Below are 16,978 nucleotides of genomic sequence, written 5' to 3'. Positions count from 1 at the left end.
GAAAATTTCGGTCGTTAGAAGCGTGTTTTCTTGTAGTGTACGAACATTTATCGACATACCTTCGTGAATTATTTAAATTATTTGGGTATGATTAATATACATTCTTGACGGGTACGAAATATGCCTTGATAATTTCTTTTTTCTAATTTAATTTTTTCATTTCTTATTTTAGTATATTAATGTGTATTCTATAATATTCAATAGAGAATAGAGACGGATAACCAATTGTTGTGATAAATTATATGTAGAGGTGGTCTTGGGTACACTCGGGTTGACCCGTAACCCAGATTCTGATCCAAACTCGCATCATGATTCAAATCGTGTAAATGACACTAATCGGTTATACAAATGACACTGCATGTAATTGACACTATTTGTTATACAAATGACACTGTGTATAAATGACACTATAACATTGTAAATGACACTGTTTATATATAATTGATACTATTCAAAAATATAAATGACACTTCCTGTAATTGACACTATAAGATTGTAAATGATATTATAATATTTTAAATAACACTATAAGATTGAAAATGACACTATAACATTTTAAAATGTTACACTGTTATTTATATAACTGAATAGCGTCATTTACACGATTTGGGTCAGGATGCGGGTTTGAATTAACATGCGGGTCTGGATTTGGGTACGGGTCAATCCGAATGTACAGTACACCCCCGAGTGTACATGAGATTTTATGTTATATTTATATGTTTAAAATATATGTGTGTTTAAAATATATGTGGATAGTTAATACACATTATTATACATTTTTGTTATGAGAACGAGTGGTAAAATCCTTATTCATATATCAAATTTAAATGTATTATTTTGATATAAAAATTATTACCTTTATTATAACAATAAATCTCACTAAAGTAATTATATGTCGAATTTCGGTGAATTACGTACTAGCATATGTAAATATATAATGTGTCTTAATTTTAAATTGCCTGATTGATACATATGTTTTGAAGTGGCAATTTATTAAATCTATTTCATTTATAAATTTATAAACTATAAATTTAGTAAATAAATTATCCTTTAAAAATCATTAAAACATCAACAAATACGGGCGTCACTTTCAATTTTCGATTGTGTTGTGTTATAGGCCAAAATAGTTTTATTTGGTCTATTATTTTAATTTTAATTGATTTATCTTTATTTTGGTTAATGTATCTTTTTTGCTATATTATCTCTTTTGTTAAAAATAACACTAATTAAAAAAAAATAAACAAACGTATATATGTATATAAAAATAATTTAAATAGCTATGGAATTAGCAAATGAAATTGGATAAAAAAACTGAAAAAGACCGAAAAAAAAGAAGACGATTTGCAAACTCTTCCTTATAATCGTTAAGGTTAATTAAGTAAAATGCTAATTACGTTAAATTGTATAAAGTTTTTTAGCTGCATTGTAATTTGACATAATTGCCCCAATTATTTAAATACATATTATGTTAATTTATCACTACAAAAAAAGAAAAAAGAAAAAAAAACGATGCATAGGTATTTTGATGGATCGTTGATTAAAGCATTTGATTAATGATGATTTAATTGCAATACTATATAGTATTTTTTTAAAATCGTGCATAATATTACATATTAACAACTTGTAGTGTGTTTTTGCTACATTTTGCAAGTCCTAAATAATACTAGTATTACTAGCATTTGCAACCCGTGCAATGCACGAGAAATATTTTTATATTTTAATATTTATATAAAATTGATTTAATTCAATTATTATATTTATAAATATAATAAAAATTTAATTTTAACTGAATATATTTGAGTTGGATATTGAAAAAATAAAAAGAAATAGAGAAGAATCACTATAAAAAAATTGATATTATGAAAAAGAAAAAAAAGTTTACAAAATGAAAATAAAAATAGAATTGATAAATAGATTTATTCAAAAAAAGATGAGAGATGAGAGAGAGTTTTTAAAAATTTTATACTTAAATAAATATAATTTTTACTTTTTAAATCAAATATTTATATAACATATATTAAATTAAAGCTTTTTATTGTGATGTTTAATATGATATGCATATATTTTTTTGACTTGGGGGAGTTGGGGAAGGGGAGCAGTGGAGTTTGAACCCGGGACCTCACTGTTCACACACATGAGGTCGCACGGCTTGGTGTCCCCTTAGGGACATTTGATATGCATATATTAATCGTGTTATGTATGAACTATAAGAGACGGCTCATAAATTATGGCTTTATGAGTACTTTTTGCAAATATATATTTTCATTAAGTATAAATTATTAATAATAATTTGAAACTTATTAGATACATATTTTTTTTTTTTTTTGAGAACAAGACGTAAACTTCCATTAATGAGAAATAGAGTTGTTTACATCATACGGAAAAGCCACAACAGAAGACATTGGCTTAGGATTACTAAACGCAAAAGCAGCAAGACGATCAGCATTTGAATTCCCTTCCCGAGGAGTCCAGCTAAAACAAGCACAGCGGAAAGACGCCTTAAGATCATGAATTTTCTGCAAAGTATCTCCAAGATAAGAGAGATCAGTCTCCTTTTGAACCAGCAACCAATACAGTTCTTGATTATTAGATACATATTGATCAATCTAAAACATGACTTTTGTGTTAAACGCAAATTTATTTATACTAATTTATATTAATATATTTAATACTATAATGTAATATATATATATATATATATTCTTTTATAATTTGAATTCATATATTGAAAATATAAATCTAATAAATTAAGTGAATTAAAATGAGTAGCGTGATTATTCTTAACAGAAAAGCACTATGCGTAATTTGAGTGAAAATATATATACCACACTAATTAATTCATTTAATATTAGTGGATAAGATAGTGGGAATGTGACCAAGCGGTGCGACCTCATGTGTGTGAACAGTGAGGTCCTGGGTTCAAACTCCACTGCTCCCCCTCCCCAACTCCCCCAAGTAAAAAAAAAAAAGATAGTGGGAATGTGATTTATTTTTAACCATCATTTTATACATATAATTTCAAAATTGTCACTCAAATCAATTTGAATTTGAAAATTGTCTATTTAATATAGTATTAGCATTTGCACTCGTGCAACACACGAAAAATATTTTTATATTTTATTATACATAAAATTGATATTAATTTAATTATTATATAAAAATTCTAAATATAATCAAAATAATAATAATTTAAGATAAATATATTTTAGTTTAATATAAAAATAATAAAGAATAATTCATATTAATAAAAATTTATATTGTAAAAAAAGAAAACAATATAAGTTAAAAGATAATTGAAAAAAATAGATTTATTCAAAAAAAAGAGGAGAGAGAGGAGAGAGAATTTTCTTAAGTTTTAATATTTAAATAAATATAATTTTTATATTTTAAATCCAATATTTATATAACATATATCAAATTAAAGCTCTTGTCATGATCTTTAATTTGATATGTATATCAAATATTTTATAATTAGTCGAATTTCATAATTTTTAAAAATAAATAAAATAGAAAAATAAGAAGTTAAAGAAAAAGAAAAAAAAGAAAGATGTATAACTTATAAATAAACCTTTAATTTTTATTCTAACTATAAAATTGCCACTCAATTTTAAAATTGATTTGAAATCAATTTAAAATTAAAAACTCCATTTCTAATATAGTATTTATATAGATATTAGTACAGATGAATAATTAGTTAAATCTAGACACCGAAATAGGAATCTTCCACCAACTGCCGACGGCTACAAGAACAAAAATTCCACATCACTATCTCACCAAAACAGATTCCATATAAACACACACTTCAGTGTGTGACAGCGGTGAATTTCGTGCCTAATAATCTCGTACAATGGGATGGGAGAGGAGCCTCACGCGTAGAAATCTCGTGGAAGCGTTGATCAAGAATGAGAGCCGCCGGTTTTGCAGCAGTAATGCCGGTCCGCACCGCCGCCGGAGCTGCCGGCCTTCGACTACAACCCCAAACCATACAACGGGCCGTCGCTTTTCCACTACTACCAGAAGCCCGTAAACTCGAATTCTTTTTTTTTTTTTTAATCATTGAGACGATTTTGCGAGTAATGTCTGTTTTGCATTTTATCAAACAGCTTAACATCGTGGAGGGGAAGATGCAGTATTTGTCCGATGAGAGCGGAAGGCGTTATCTCGATGCGTTTGCAGGAATCGTGACGGTTTCTTTCGGTCATTGCCACCCTGATGTGTTGAATCCTGTGATTGAACAGAATAAGCTGCTTCAGCATGCAACCGCCATTTATTTGCACCATGCCAGCTGATTTCGCTGAAGCTTTAGCCTCGAAGATGCCAGGAAATCTTAAGGTTGTTTTCCCTTGATCCAGTTTTTGAGAATCACTGTTTCATGATTGGTAGATCTATGGTTTGAAATGTTTATGCTGTTGCTCCCTAGCTACATGTTTAGTTTGTGTGGATAATTTAATTCTTTTTGTTAAGCTTAATGATTGACTAGTGAGTTTTGAAGAGGCTGACTTACATTCCTTTTCGTTCTGGAGTTAGGATATATCTATTCTTGTAGTTGTATGTGTTGTGGGGCATATTTGATGAAATGAGAGTTTTTATATGATCACTTTTCTTGGAATGTATGTAGGTTGTGTATTTTGTTAATTCTGGGACAGAAGCTAATGAGCTAGCTATGATGATGGCAAGGTTATATAGTGATAGCCTTGGCATGATCGCGTTGAGGAATGCGTATCATGGTGGAAGTTCGAATACGATTGGACTCACTGCTCTCAACACATGGAAATCCCCAATCCCTCAGGTTTATCTTTGAGTTCTTCTCTACCTTTTTCAAAAACCAAGTCATTTCATTAGGTTTTCGACTCTAGCTGGTTGCAAGTTGTTTCACTAGATGTGAAGTTATGCAGGGTGAGATTCATCATGTTGTGGAGTGTTTGGTTCGGATGCCAAGCTTTATGCTGAGGATTTTCAAGATCATATCGACCATGGCACTTCAGGAAGAGTTGCTGGATTTATTTCTGAGATGATTCGGGTTTCTCTTGGATAGTTTGGCTCTAATGTGTTTCTCGATAATGAGGATTCATCTTTGCTTCGTGGATTCACCTTGAAAATCTTGATTCTTTGCTGACTACAGGGAGTTGGGGGAGCGGTTGAGTTAGCCCCTGGTTACTTAAAATTGGTTTATGACATTGTTCGTAAAGCAGGTGGTGTTTGCATCGCTGATGAAGTGCAGACGGGCTTTGGTCGAACAGGGAGCCATTACTGGGGTTTTGAGACCCAAGGAGTTGTGCCGGATATTGTTACCATGGCTAAGGTGTCGTTTGGACTCCAACTTTTCCTTCCCCTCCTCGTTTGAGTTTTGCTTCCGTTGCTGAAATCTTGATGCACAGGGTATAGGAAACAGTTTGCCCCTCGGAGCTGTGGTGACAACTCCTGAAATTGCGAGCGTTTTGGCTCAGAAAATACAGTTCAACACGTTTGAGGGCAACCCCGTTTGCTCAGCTGGTGGACTAGCTGTGCTTAACGTTCTTGATAAAGAGAAGCGTCAGGAGCATTGTGCTGAGGTTGGCGCTCACATGATTGGGCCCCTAAGAGAACTACAGCAAAAACACGATAGTATTTCTCCTAACCTGCTTGCTCGAGAGATTTCTTAGCCATGCCTTGATATGGTCTCTAAATGGTTTGTGCTTTCAATTAAAATTCGTTATGTTGAATGAAACTCATATCGCTTTCCAGTAATTGGTGATGTGAGAGGAGGGGCTTGATGGTCGGAGTAGAACTTGTGACAAATAGGAAACAGAAGACACCAGCCAAGGCAGAAACTGCAGTGTTGTTTGAGAGCCTTCAAGGTTTTCATAGCCTTCTTAAAATTCATTAATGACTAACTCATTCCTTATATTCTTGATAACGTAATTTTAAGATGTGTCTCCATCATTGCAGAACTTGGAGTTTTGGTTGGGAAAGGTGGGCTTCATGGGAATGTTTTCAGGATAAAGCCTCCTATGTGTTTCTCCAAAGACGACGCAGGTATACTTACAGTTTCATCTTTGCACGAGCTCGACTGATCTTGTATAAGGGCATTCGTGTCTTGATTATTCACTCTTTGTGTTTCCTATGCCCTAAATGGACCCGATTCTTTCTGCTTGTGCAGACTTCCTATTGGATGCACTGGATTACGCCATGTCAAAGTTGTGAGTCATCTCTCCCAGAAGCTTGAGATTCCTTCGAAAAATCAACTAAGATGTGTATTATACTTCTCCCTTTCGAGGGAGCTTTTGAAAGTATCTGAATGTTTGAGTCGTTCCAGAAGCGTACGTAATTTTTGAAATTGCCGAACGTTCATTATTATGAGATGGAACGACACAAAAAAATGGATTGACCACTGCCTGCATTCTGCATATCTATCTATCTGCTGCACTTTCTTGCATCTGAGCATCCTTAAATCCGTGCAGACTTTGTTTCTCGTCGTTTTCAGAGCTCCTTGCAGCATTTTCGCCTTATATTACAGTTTTTTGTTAGAAACTGATGCTAATATAGCCTGTTTTTACACAATAGAGTTCCAAATAGAAAGAGACAATCAAACCTGAAGTAGTCTAACTGAGAAATTCCTCTACACAGAAAACTATCTGATCATATCTACAAATTTCTCAATCATAGGAAAGCACATCAAAAATGGGCATAAACCTTAGATCTTAGAGAAAATTCTTACTATATAGGCCACCAAAATTCAAGAATTCATCTCTAGGCTTGTTCACGAGGACGGGATGACCAGCACGAGCTCAGAGCTCGGAGGCGTTGCAGGTACTCCCCGAGGGCCAGGAGGCCTCTGGCGGCTTGACGAGTGGTGAGGATGCGCGAGAGCTGCTGCAGTGTCTCTTGTCGGAGATGATCAGCCTGCTTGCACGATAATCATGTTCTGTGACAGACGACGAAGATGGAGATAAAGCAAGAAACATGATGAGGTGATAGAGATCTTTACCTGAACGACGAACCTGACCAGATCGTCGAGCTTGTTCATGGCGGCTCCAATCTGAGGTAGGTAGTTCCCTTCCCGCAGTAGGCCGTCGGCGATGGCCTGGGCTAGGATGAACTGGAGCTTCTCCATCCCCTGTGAGAGTGCATCTTCTGCTTGCTGACAAGACTGCGTGAGATTAACGATGTCTAGACGCTGCTGTTCGGACAAGGCGTCAAGGTGTGGCGAGAGCACCTGCTGGTGAACGTACAATTACACTTTGTTAGAACCAAGTAGAACACGTGCGTGTTTAAGAAACGGGGAGACGAGTCTTGTGTACACGGCCATGCAAAATTATGAATATTTCATCTGTCAAACGGTCTTACGCAAGTTTTTATCTTCACCTTGACGAGTTCTGAAGGGCGGAATCCCCCGATCCACAGGAAGAAGCGCTCTGCCGACGTCTTCCACATGCCGGACATGATGTAGAAAACGTCGGCCCTGGCGGCCATCACTTTCATGCTGAAGAGCTCGAAGTAATGCTGCATTCCACCATCAACGAAGATCTGCAGCTCCGTATCTCCCATATCAGAATGCAAAGCATTCTTCAAGTCTGAGATTTGTCGATTTTGCTCTTCCACCCAGTGTCCGTACTCGAGTTCAAACGCACTGATCCCTGCACGTACGATTTCAAGAATGAAATGCTTATTCGAGCATAATCGTAAGTAAAGAAGGCGAACGAACCCGGATTGGAATTTCCGGTGTAGGCAAGCTGACTAGTATCTATACCACCACCTACACACAATCCCTGCTGCAAAAACACTAGTGCTTTAGATTCTGCTTTTCGTAAGAATGAAATGATGAAAGGTCCAGCATATATCGTTGTTCTACCTGCTGTCTGACCCGATTGAGCTCTTGCTCGAGCTGAATGAGTCTCAGTTTACTGTTCTCTAACTGCTGGACGTATGCCTGCAAAACGAGCTCGATAAGGAACAATCTAGAAGATGCAGTGGTGGACGATAGTGGTCTTACCTTCTTTCGCAGACGGCTCTTACGAGCAGCTTCCCGGTTCTGTGCTAGGCGTCTCAGAACCTTATCATCGGGTTTGCTTGCTTCTTGATCATTTCTATGCGAAGCTGCAAAAGTTCCATGTGAAGTAGTATCCTCTGACTGCAACACAAGAAATCGAGTTCAGACAATAAATTAAACAGAGTGAAGACAGTTATTACAGCAAACTTATGACCTGGTTGTCTAGATTGGCATTGACCTCCAGCATCAGCTCTGGAGGCGGGGATGAGTCGAGCAAGGTGTTTCTAAAGTCTCCCCACATGCTCATCTGATGGACCGGTTCGTATAAGCCCATCCTTCGTGAGGGAACGAACTGTGTGGTCGTGGAATTCATGCTGCAAGATGCAACAACACTTGAGTGTATGAGGATAAGCTGAAACACCAGATGTCACAGAACGCATGTGTTTAGGTAAGACTGGAATTTCTATCTACTTAAACTCATATGAAGCTTCGATTTGGCAGGTGGGAACTTGCCAAAATCAAGAATCTTGAGTTTCTAAAATTGCTTCATATATTCTATGCAGAATATTTCCTGTTTAACTTCATCAAATTGAAATGAGGCGCTGCGAGGAGAGGATAAAAGAATCCAAGAATAAGATGTTGGATTATGGAGATTGTAGAGCTTTACATTCCATATATCTATTAGCTCCTAGTGCATGCTACAACTTCTTCTCTCTAGTTCTTTCATGATATGATGAAGAGCTTTCAAAACAACAAGACAACCACACCACGAGTAGCTGTTGTGGGTTTCTCCTCATACAAGAACAACTCGTCTGCGTGCTTCTTTTCAACATATATATAGTACAAAACAAGCTACAGAAAACACCTTTTTTTCATAGAATTCACACATATTTCACATGTTGTGTGAAATTCTTCATTGATCACACATATCCTATACTTGTAGAAGAAATCAAATCAAGAATCTGCTAGATCAACACTTAGCTAGATTCCATTTCCAATAGCAAACCTTTGAAACACAAATATATATATATATATATATAGAGAGAGAGAGAGAGGGAGAGGGAGAGAGAGAGAGAGGGAGAGCCGACTTGGAGAAGTAAGTTGGAGCTCAAGCGGAGGCCTTCCGCGAATCAGTGTTTGATCAAAACTCCATTATCTCCAATGGCGCAGTTTGCAGCACTGAAGAAGAAGAACAAGATGAAGCATCGAATATGATTGGAAAGGCAACATCTTTTTCGAATTATTTCTATTTAAATGCCCATATAAAAAAAAGAAGAAAAAAAGATGAGGGTTACTGCAACTGTTGCATATAAATTATTGGGAAGATTATGGAAGTTGGATATTCTAATTCACTGTGTGTGTGTGTGTTGTTATCGTAAGCTACAGTGTTGGGACAGTTAAGGAGAAAAAAAATGGTGAGATTTCCATTAAATTAAAGTAAGCAAAGCAACAGTGGTTATGTTTTGCGTTGAATATGCGCACCAGGTCAGTCTCACTACCATTTTGCTTACTTGCCCCTTGACCTCATCAATCAATCATTAACCCCTCCATCTCATCACACATCAACTTCCTGCTATCAACACTATTTAATTATAACTAATTATTTAAATTTTTTTGAGACACATTTAGGAAGTACTATCATTAAACCATATACTCCCACCGTCCCTGAAATGGCTTCCTCTTTGGGGACGGCACGGATTTTAATGAAAATTTGTAAAGTGTATTAATAGTGGAGAAAAAGTTATATAATAATTATTGGAAGTTGTGAAAAGTGTTATAATTAGTATTGAGAGTGATGAAAAATGAAAAGTAAGAATAAATAAAGTATTAATAGTAGTGAGGTAGATGTCCAAAAATGGAAAGAAAAAAAGAGGAAGTTATTTGGGGGACGTCCCAAAATGGAAAAAGAGGAAGTTATTTTAGGGACGGAGGGAGTATATAGTTTAGAATCGTTGAGTTTGTGACTTCCAACTTCGCTATAATTTCAGTTAGGTTGAGTCTATAGTACGGGATTTCGGCATCTTGGTTTGGAACACAACTTTTAATAATTATTATGAAATTTGTTTTAAGTGAAGAAAGAGTCTCACAAAGAATATTGTATTAGCCAATTTATCCAATCAAAAATTTTATTCCCAAATTAAGTATTGTATTAGCCAAGAGTGCATGTGATCGATGGGTGGCTAGATTATTCGACCGTCCATCTGGTCGGCCGGTAAAATCATATGACCATCCGGTTAAATGATCCAACCATCCAGGCGGTCGGATAATCTAGTCATCCATCGATCACATGTACTCTTGATTGATAACTGTCAAATCATTAACTAATAGCTGTCAAATCGGTCAAATGTGTAAGACTTTCACAAAAAATCAAATAAACCCATCAACATCATGGGTATTTAAAGAATAGAGCATTTTTCATATATAACTTAAGGAATTGGTCATTTTAAAGTTTCACTATATATATATATATATATATATATATATAGAGAGAGAGAGAGAGAGAGAAATATTTAATTGAGAATTGAGAATTCTTCCGTACAGTTGTGAACAAGTTATTTCATTTTGATGAACATATCAATAATTTTTATGAACAGACGTTTTGGTGTGGGTTCGAATCTTGGAGGTGACATAATTTTTAACAAATTAAATAGATACACATGTTCATCAGTTATACTGGTATGTTCAAAGAATTTATTGATTTGGTTCATTATTCGCATTTCTTACGAAAATCAAATTCTCAATAGAAACATATATAAAATACGAACTAGATAAAATGTATGAATTCACTGTGTAAATGTATGAATTAAGAATAATAAATCTTTGATACCTATGGGATTCGAACTCGGGACCATGAATTCATCCAACAAGGTGATGAATTAACCATAGATCTTGATGATATAAGGGCTGAAAATAGTTCTCATTTTATATTCTAAAAGGTGTTTTAATTTTAGCCCACCCCTATATATATATATATATATATATATATATATATAGGGGTGGGCTAGAATAAAAACGCTCTTAAGTGTATAAAATATAAACGTTTCTTAATGTACAAATTTTATGTAGAACACGTATGAATTTATCCAACAGAGTTACGAATTGCGAAAAATAAATTTTTGTTACCTTCGGGATTCGAACTCAGGACCACGAATTCATCCAACGGGGTTACGAATCAACCGTAGATCTTGATGATCTAAGGGCTGAAAATCATTTATATTTTATACACTTAAGAATGTTTTTATTCTAGCCCTCCCCTATATATATATATATATATATATATATATATATATATATATATATATGGTGTGGTTCTAGAGAGAACAACATTATTTGTGAGAACGTGAGAACCATCAAATCTAATGCATCCACTGTAAAAGTTAATGCATTCGCTGTTAAATTAATGCACTCAAAAAAATAAAAAAAATTGCTCCCTTCAGGATTCGAATCCAGGATCTGCATTCATCCAACAAGATGATGCATCCACCGTAGATCTTGATGATCGAATGGCTGAAAATGGTTCTCCATTCTTCTTTTATTTAGTGGTCTTTCTTTAACCTTTCCCTATATATATATATATATATATATATATATATATATTAGTGAAATTGTTATGTTTCATGAGAAATGAGAATAATGAATAAGCTAGTATATAGTGTTGAATAAGACAGTATAAATGTTGAATAATGATATTCAAAAAATTGATAAAATTTCGCCATATATACAAATCAATCGAAAATCTCACCATTTATGAGAGATCTCGTTAAAGCTATTCCTATATATATAAATTTTAAAGAGTGGACTTTGAAAATTGCCACTTTAAAATAGTATAAAATTGTCCACTAAAAAAAAGATTGACCACTCTTACCATTTTCACCATTCACATAAAACAAAAAACTTAAGAATTATCCACTAACTTTTTAAAATTTGAATCACACCAAGATTATTCTTAGATATGAAGCTTTAAAATTCAAATTCACAACTAGAATTAATTTTAGTTGTGAATTCAAACTTTAAAACCTAAATTAACAACGAACATTAGTTATTCAGTTGTGAATTCAAATTTTAAAATTTGAATTCACAGCTAGAAATAGTTCTAGTCGTGAATTCGAGTTTTAAAACTTAAATTCACAACTAGAAAATAGTATAGATTGTGAATTCAAGGTTTAAAATTCGAATTCACAACCAACACTATTGCTAGTTGTGAAATTAAATAAAACTTGAATTCACGACTGAATAGTTAGTGTTGATTATGAATTCAAGTTTTAAAACTCAAATTCACAACAATCATTAACGATTCAGTTGTGAATTCATCGAATTAGTTGTGAATTGAAAAATATTAACAACACAAATTCACATCCATAATAATTAATAGCAGGTAATCTTACATATTTGATTAAATCCACATCAATTTCTCAATCACTTGTATTTTTTCTATTAAAATCAAATCGAGTTTAATTTGTTCTCCCAATTTTTTTTCTATTTCTCCCAATTTGGTTAAATCTGAATTTTCTCCTATTTCTTTCTCCTTCCTCACAAATTCCTATGACATCTTAAGAGTATAACTCCGAGGAGAACCCTAGGCTGGTTGCTTGTTTTTAGACGTGATTGACTCATGCAAATTTTAAAATTTTTAAATTTGAATTCAATAGCCGAGTCGAGGAGGATCCTCTATCCGCAAGACGAGATACGCCCCGGTAGTGCTCTCAGTTTGGCGTGTCGTCTCCAAAGATGAAACGAGCAGCACCGCAGACCAGCGAGCTCCAGCGAACTGGAATGAGGCAAAGACAGAGCTTTGGACTATATGAATGCAGGGCGAACTAGAACGAGGCAAGGAATTCTGAGAGTGCAAAGTGAGCTTGTATGCAGGAATTCTGCAGCCTTAATTCCAATTGATGGAATTCAAATGTTGTCTGGGGAGTTACACCCTCTCGTTTGGCGTAGAGATGAGATACACATGTAACTCCATCTCGTCCCATTAAAACGGGTGTTACAAGTTGTGGAAGCTTCTTGCTGGGAGATCGACAGGTCCTCCCATCTGGTTGATATAGGCCCAAACGGGGGCCGGGTGGACGGCGGCGGCGGCGCACGCATGTGGGCCATGCAACCCATCACGTGTGCACACAGTTTTTATTACATGATTTGATGTAATAAGTTTTATACTGTAATAAATATTATCCACAAATCAATGTGGGATAAACATTAATATCTCTTTAATGCTTATCATTTTCCCACCACTTCACATTGCAAGTACCCAACTTTAATTAATTATTTCTCACTCACCGAAAATCAGTTTTGAGTAAATAAATATACTGCGATCATCTACTCGAAACGTAGATTGATCTGTGCCATTTAATTCTGCTAAATTAAATATTTTCGATACTAAAAAATTAATTAAATATTGGTCAACTTAAAACCAATTTCCTACAATAAACAATTTCTATATAGTACTATTATATAATCTACTCTTACATATTATTCGTCTTTACACCGGAAATTCCACCAAATAGCAAGCCAGACCAATAATAGATGCCGCCATATTAATAATCTTTTAATTAAGGTTGCTTTTGTTCCGTTATCTGATTTGTACTTCCATTTATATTTTATTATCGTTAAAATACGTATAACACATTCTATCCACTAACACCCCAAATCTTCCTTTTAATTAAACAGATTGATTAATGAAGCCAAATATGTTACCTCTAAAGTTGTGCAACCCACCCTAACCTCAACTTTTTTGCTAATCAATGACTCTTCAAATCTTTTAGAGACATTGTAACCTCTGATTTTTTCTATAAATTTTTTGAGTCATTCATAACCCTAACTCGTTCGAGTTGCCACAGTTCTTTTATTTTTATTTTATTTTATTTTTCTTCTTGTTCTTTTTCTGTTAAAGCTTTATTTACATCTAGTTAAAACGGGGACGATCAATATTTATTTTCTTTAGAAAATGAATTTATTGATATTTGCATTTAGCTGGTTAATTCGGTCATTTATGTACCTAAGTCTAGGGGTGAGCATTCGGTTATATGGTTCGGTTTTTGCTAAAACCAAACCAAACCATATTTTAGTTCGGTTTAAAAAAAAAAACCGAACCGAACCGAATTAACCGAACAAACCGAACCGAATTAACCGAAATTTTTATAATTAAAACCGAAAAACCGAATTAATCCGAAGAAAACCGAAATTTTCGGAAAAAAATCCGAAAAAACCGAAATTTTCGAAAAAAAAAACCGAAAATTCCAAAAAAAAACTATAAAATTAAAAAAATATTAGAAGTTAGATATTATAAAATTATAATTAAAATATTATATATATATATATATTTATATTTATATAAATATTATAAATATAATTCGGTTTTTCGGTTTTGTTCGATTTTAAAAAATCCGAACCGAACCGAACCGAAAAACCGAAATTTTATGAAAAAAAAACCCGAACCGAACCGAAAAACCGAAAAAACCGAACCATATTTTAAAATTTCGGTTTGGATCGGTTCGGTTATTCGGTTTCGGATTTTTTGCTCACCCCTACCTAAGTCTTGAAAGATTTGTAATCAATTTAACCTTTGGAGATTGGATGGAGCTTCACAAATGAGTCTTACTTTATCGACGCCCAAGAACTTTTTATTGTCATTATTTTATTCTATGACTTTCCAAAAAAAAAAAAAGTCTTTTAATTTAGTAAGAGTTTCAATTTATATATGATCACTCAAATCTCTTGTCACATGTATTTCACTATTGCACTTTTCAGGAGGCTTTATTCTATAAATATATTTTCTGAATTGTTGATCTTATCGTACGATACCTGCAATATTTATTGATGAGACGACATATAAATTAGTAAGTTATACCTCAACAAAACAATATATGATTATATTACTCCCTCTGTCCCACTATAAGTGACGTGTATTCTATTTTGGGATGTCCCATTATAAATGACATGTATTTATAAATGGATAAATTTAACCCTTAAAAAAGTATAGATCCTACCACTTTTAACTAATTTACACATTCTTCTTAATTTCCGTGCTAAAAAGTTTTGAGCCACTTATAATGATACAGAGGGAGTAATTTTTTACAGCAAATTTAATACTAGTTTTTATTTTTATTTTATGTATCTATATATGTGCAATAATTCCACAAACCCTTACACGAAAATTCTATGTGACGGGTCGATTATAAGAGTGTTTTATTAATTAAATATCTTAATTTATATATGTGTTAGTTCAAAGATAGTGCACCTACTGAAATGTGTTGAATACTGCTGGTTATTATACACACATGCACTATATATATATATATATATATATGCACATATTGAGCACTTAATATATATGCATAAATATTATAAATATATAGCACTATACTAGATGATGTAGATACGTTCTTCGGGCGATATTATTATTATTATTATTATTATTATTATTCGCAGTCACTATGTTTGGTATGTACTGAACAAATTCACGTTCCATATCTGCAAATCCTATGACAGTTAAACCATAATATAAAAAAAATTAGATCGATGTAACAACCAGAATTATAGAGACGACAGTGTCAGTGGGACACTAAAACTATTATTTAATTAAAAATAAATTATAGTTGGACTTATAGGATGATAGGTTTCGCGTCTATTAATGATATTACACTAAGATGACCGATAGCATTAATTATTAAATTATTGTCCAATCGAAAATAATTTATGCAATTGCTACTTCAGTTGACATGGCAGTATGTAAAGATTGTATTTGATGACATACTAATCCAATTAGTTGCACTATGTATATATATATATATTTATTTATTTTTTATGAAATAAGGACATAAATCATGCGTGTAAAACCCTGTTACCACAAAAGGAACAACCTTTTATATATGCTAGTTTAATTAAGTGCAAACGCTACTTGCACTAATACACCTCATAGTGGTAATAATTATATCTAAATTAATTCCAAAGTGGAAATGATAATCTTTAGGGTTCACGTGCTCTCTCACGTGCCAAATTCATAATTGATCAGTGCATCCATAATGAGGGAGCCTCATTTCCGGCTGAGCCATCTGGCTCTGCAGCAGTCGAGCCCCATCTCACATCTCGACTCGCCCTATGCCTTCCTGCAGCGGCCTCTCTCTCTTCCCTCTTCTGTTCCTGACAGCTTCAATCTCCCCCCTCCCTCCCCAGCATCGGTGCAAGCTTCGCACGTGCGCCTACTCCGCTCGTGGATACTCTTACAACTAATACTTTTTCTATTGAATTTACTGTTATACTCAACCCATGCATGCATGTCAAGGGCATGCAAAATTATTGTCAATATGGGTAGTTGTGCCTATTACTCCTTTCCATTTTTTTTATTTCTCGTTTTAAGCTCAATCACACAAATTAATAAAATTAATTTTTGTCAAAACTAACCTCGATTAATAATAGTTAATTCTTTGAATGAAATTCTAAAAAAAACTGTGCGTATCATATTCATGTGAAATAAAAGGATTTTAATATATATAATTATGTGAATTAAGTGAGGATAGTATTGGTAAATGGTAATCAAAACCAAAACGACATATATATATTATAAATTAGCTAATATCACAAAACGACATCTAATAAAAATGGGAGGGAGCATTAGTTATCAATAAATACAAGTTATTGCAAAATTTTAGGTTGGTTCGAAGCCAAGGGTCAAGATTTGTTAGACGTACGATACTCATATTTTATTACATATTTATAATTTTATTATTATTTTGATTATGATATAGGTCTTACTCGACCTGTTTAGACAAATTGATGAATCATGATTTCGGAACAAAAAAAATACTTATGCAGAGATTCTACAGACACTAGCTAGATTCATGGCGATTTTGATTTAATCGAGTTGAAGATCCTCCATTGTAAAGAATATTTTATTTTAATATTATCAAAATGATCTAAAGAGAATAAGCTTTTATGTATTGTTTTGGTTAGAACCCCATTGAGAATATGAGTAAATGTTTTCCTAAAAAAAAAAAAGAATATGAGTAA

The 16,978-nt window shown here is 33.6% G+C and overlaps 1 protein-coding gene and 1 pseudogene across 6 annotated transcripts; one reads left to right on the top strand and one right to left on the bottom strand.

Moving 5' to 3' along the window:
- The first annotated feature begins 3,687 nt into the window (after positions 1 to 3,687).
- LOC131003538 (alanine--glyoxylate aminotransferase 2 homolog 1, mitochondrial-like) lies at positions 3,688 to 6,297 on the top strand (annotated as a pseudogene).
- Positions 6,298 to 6,304: 7 nt separating this feature from the next.
- Positions 6,305 to 9,593, bottom strand: LOC131003536 (transcription factor TGA1-like). 6 transcript variants are annotated; one of them, XM_057930047.1, is made up of 8 exons: positions 9,058 to 9,593; positions 8,184 to 8,343; positions 7,973 to 8,110; positions 7,832 to 7,909; positions 7,685 to 7,748; positions 7,345 to 7,616; positions 6,968 to 7,198; positions 6,305 to 6,882 (listed from the first exon to the last, which is right to left on the bottom strand). In XM_057930047.1, the coding sequence occupies exons 2-8, from the start codon at positions 8,340 to 8,342 to the stop codon at positions 6,730 to 6,732; spliced, it is 1,095 nt and encodes a 364-aa protein (XP_057786030.1). In that variant the 5' UTR covers position 8,343; positions 9,058 to 9,593; the 3' UTR covers positions 6,305 to 6,729. The 6 variants fall into 6 exon arrangements, with proteins under 6 accessions (XP_057786030.1, XP_057786031.1, XP_057786029.1 ...); XM_057930048.1 differs by having other exon boundaries at positions 6,968 to 7,195; positions 7,685 to 7,751; positions 9,058 to 9,592; XM_057930046.1 differs by having other exon boundaries at positions 7,685 to 7,751; positions 9,058 to 9,393.
- Between the last annotated feature and the right edge of the window lie 7,385 nt (positions 9,594 to 16,978).

Source organism: Salvia miltiorrhiza, unplaced genomic scaffold (genome assembly GCF_028751815.1).
Source record: "Salvia miltiorrhiza cultivar Shanhuang (shh) unplaced genomic scaffold, IMPLAD_Smil_shh original_scaffold_220:::fragment_1, whole genome shotgun sequence".
NCBI lineage: Eukaryota > Viridiplantae > Streptophyta > Magnoliopsida > Lamiales > Lamiaceae > Salvia > Salvia miltiorrhiza.
Note: the sequence above shows the minus strand (reverse complement) of the source record. Positions and strands in the feature narration are given on the sequence as shown.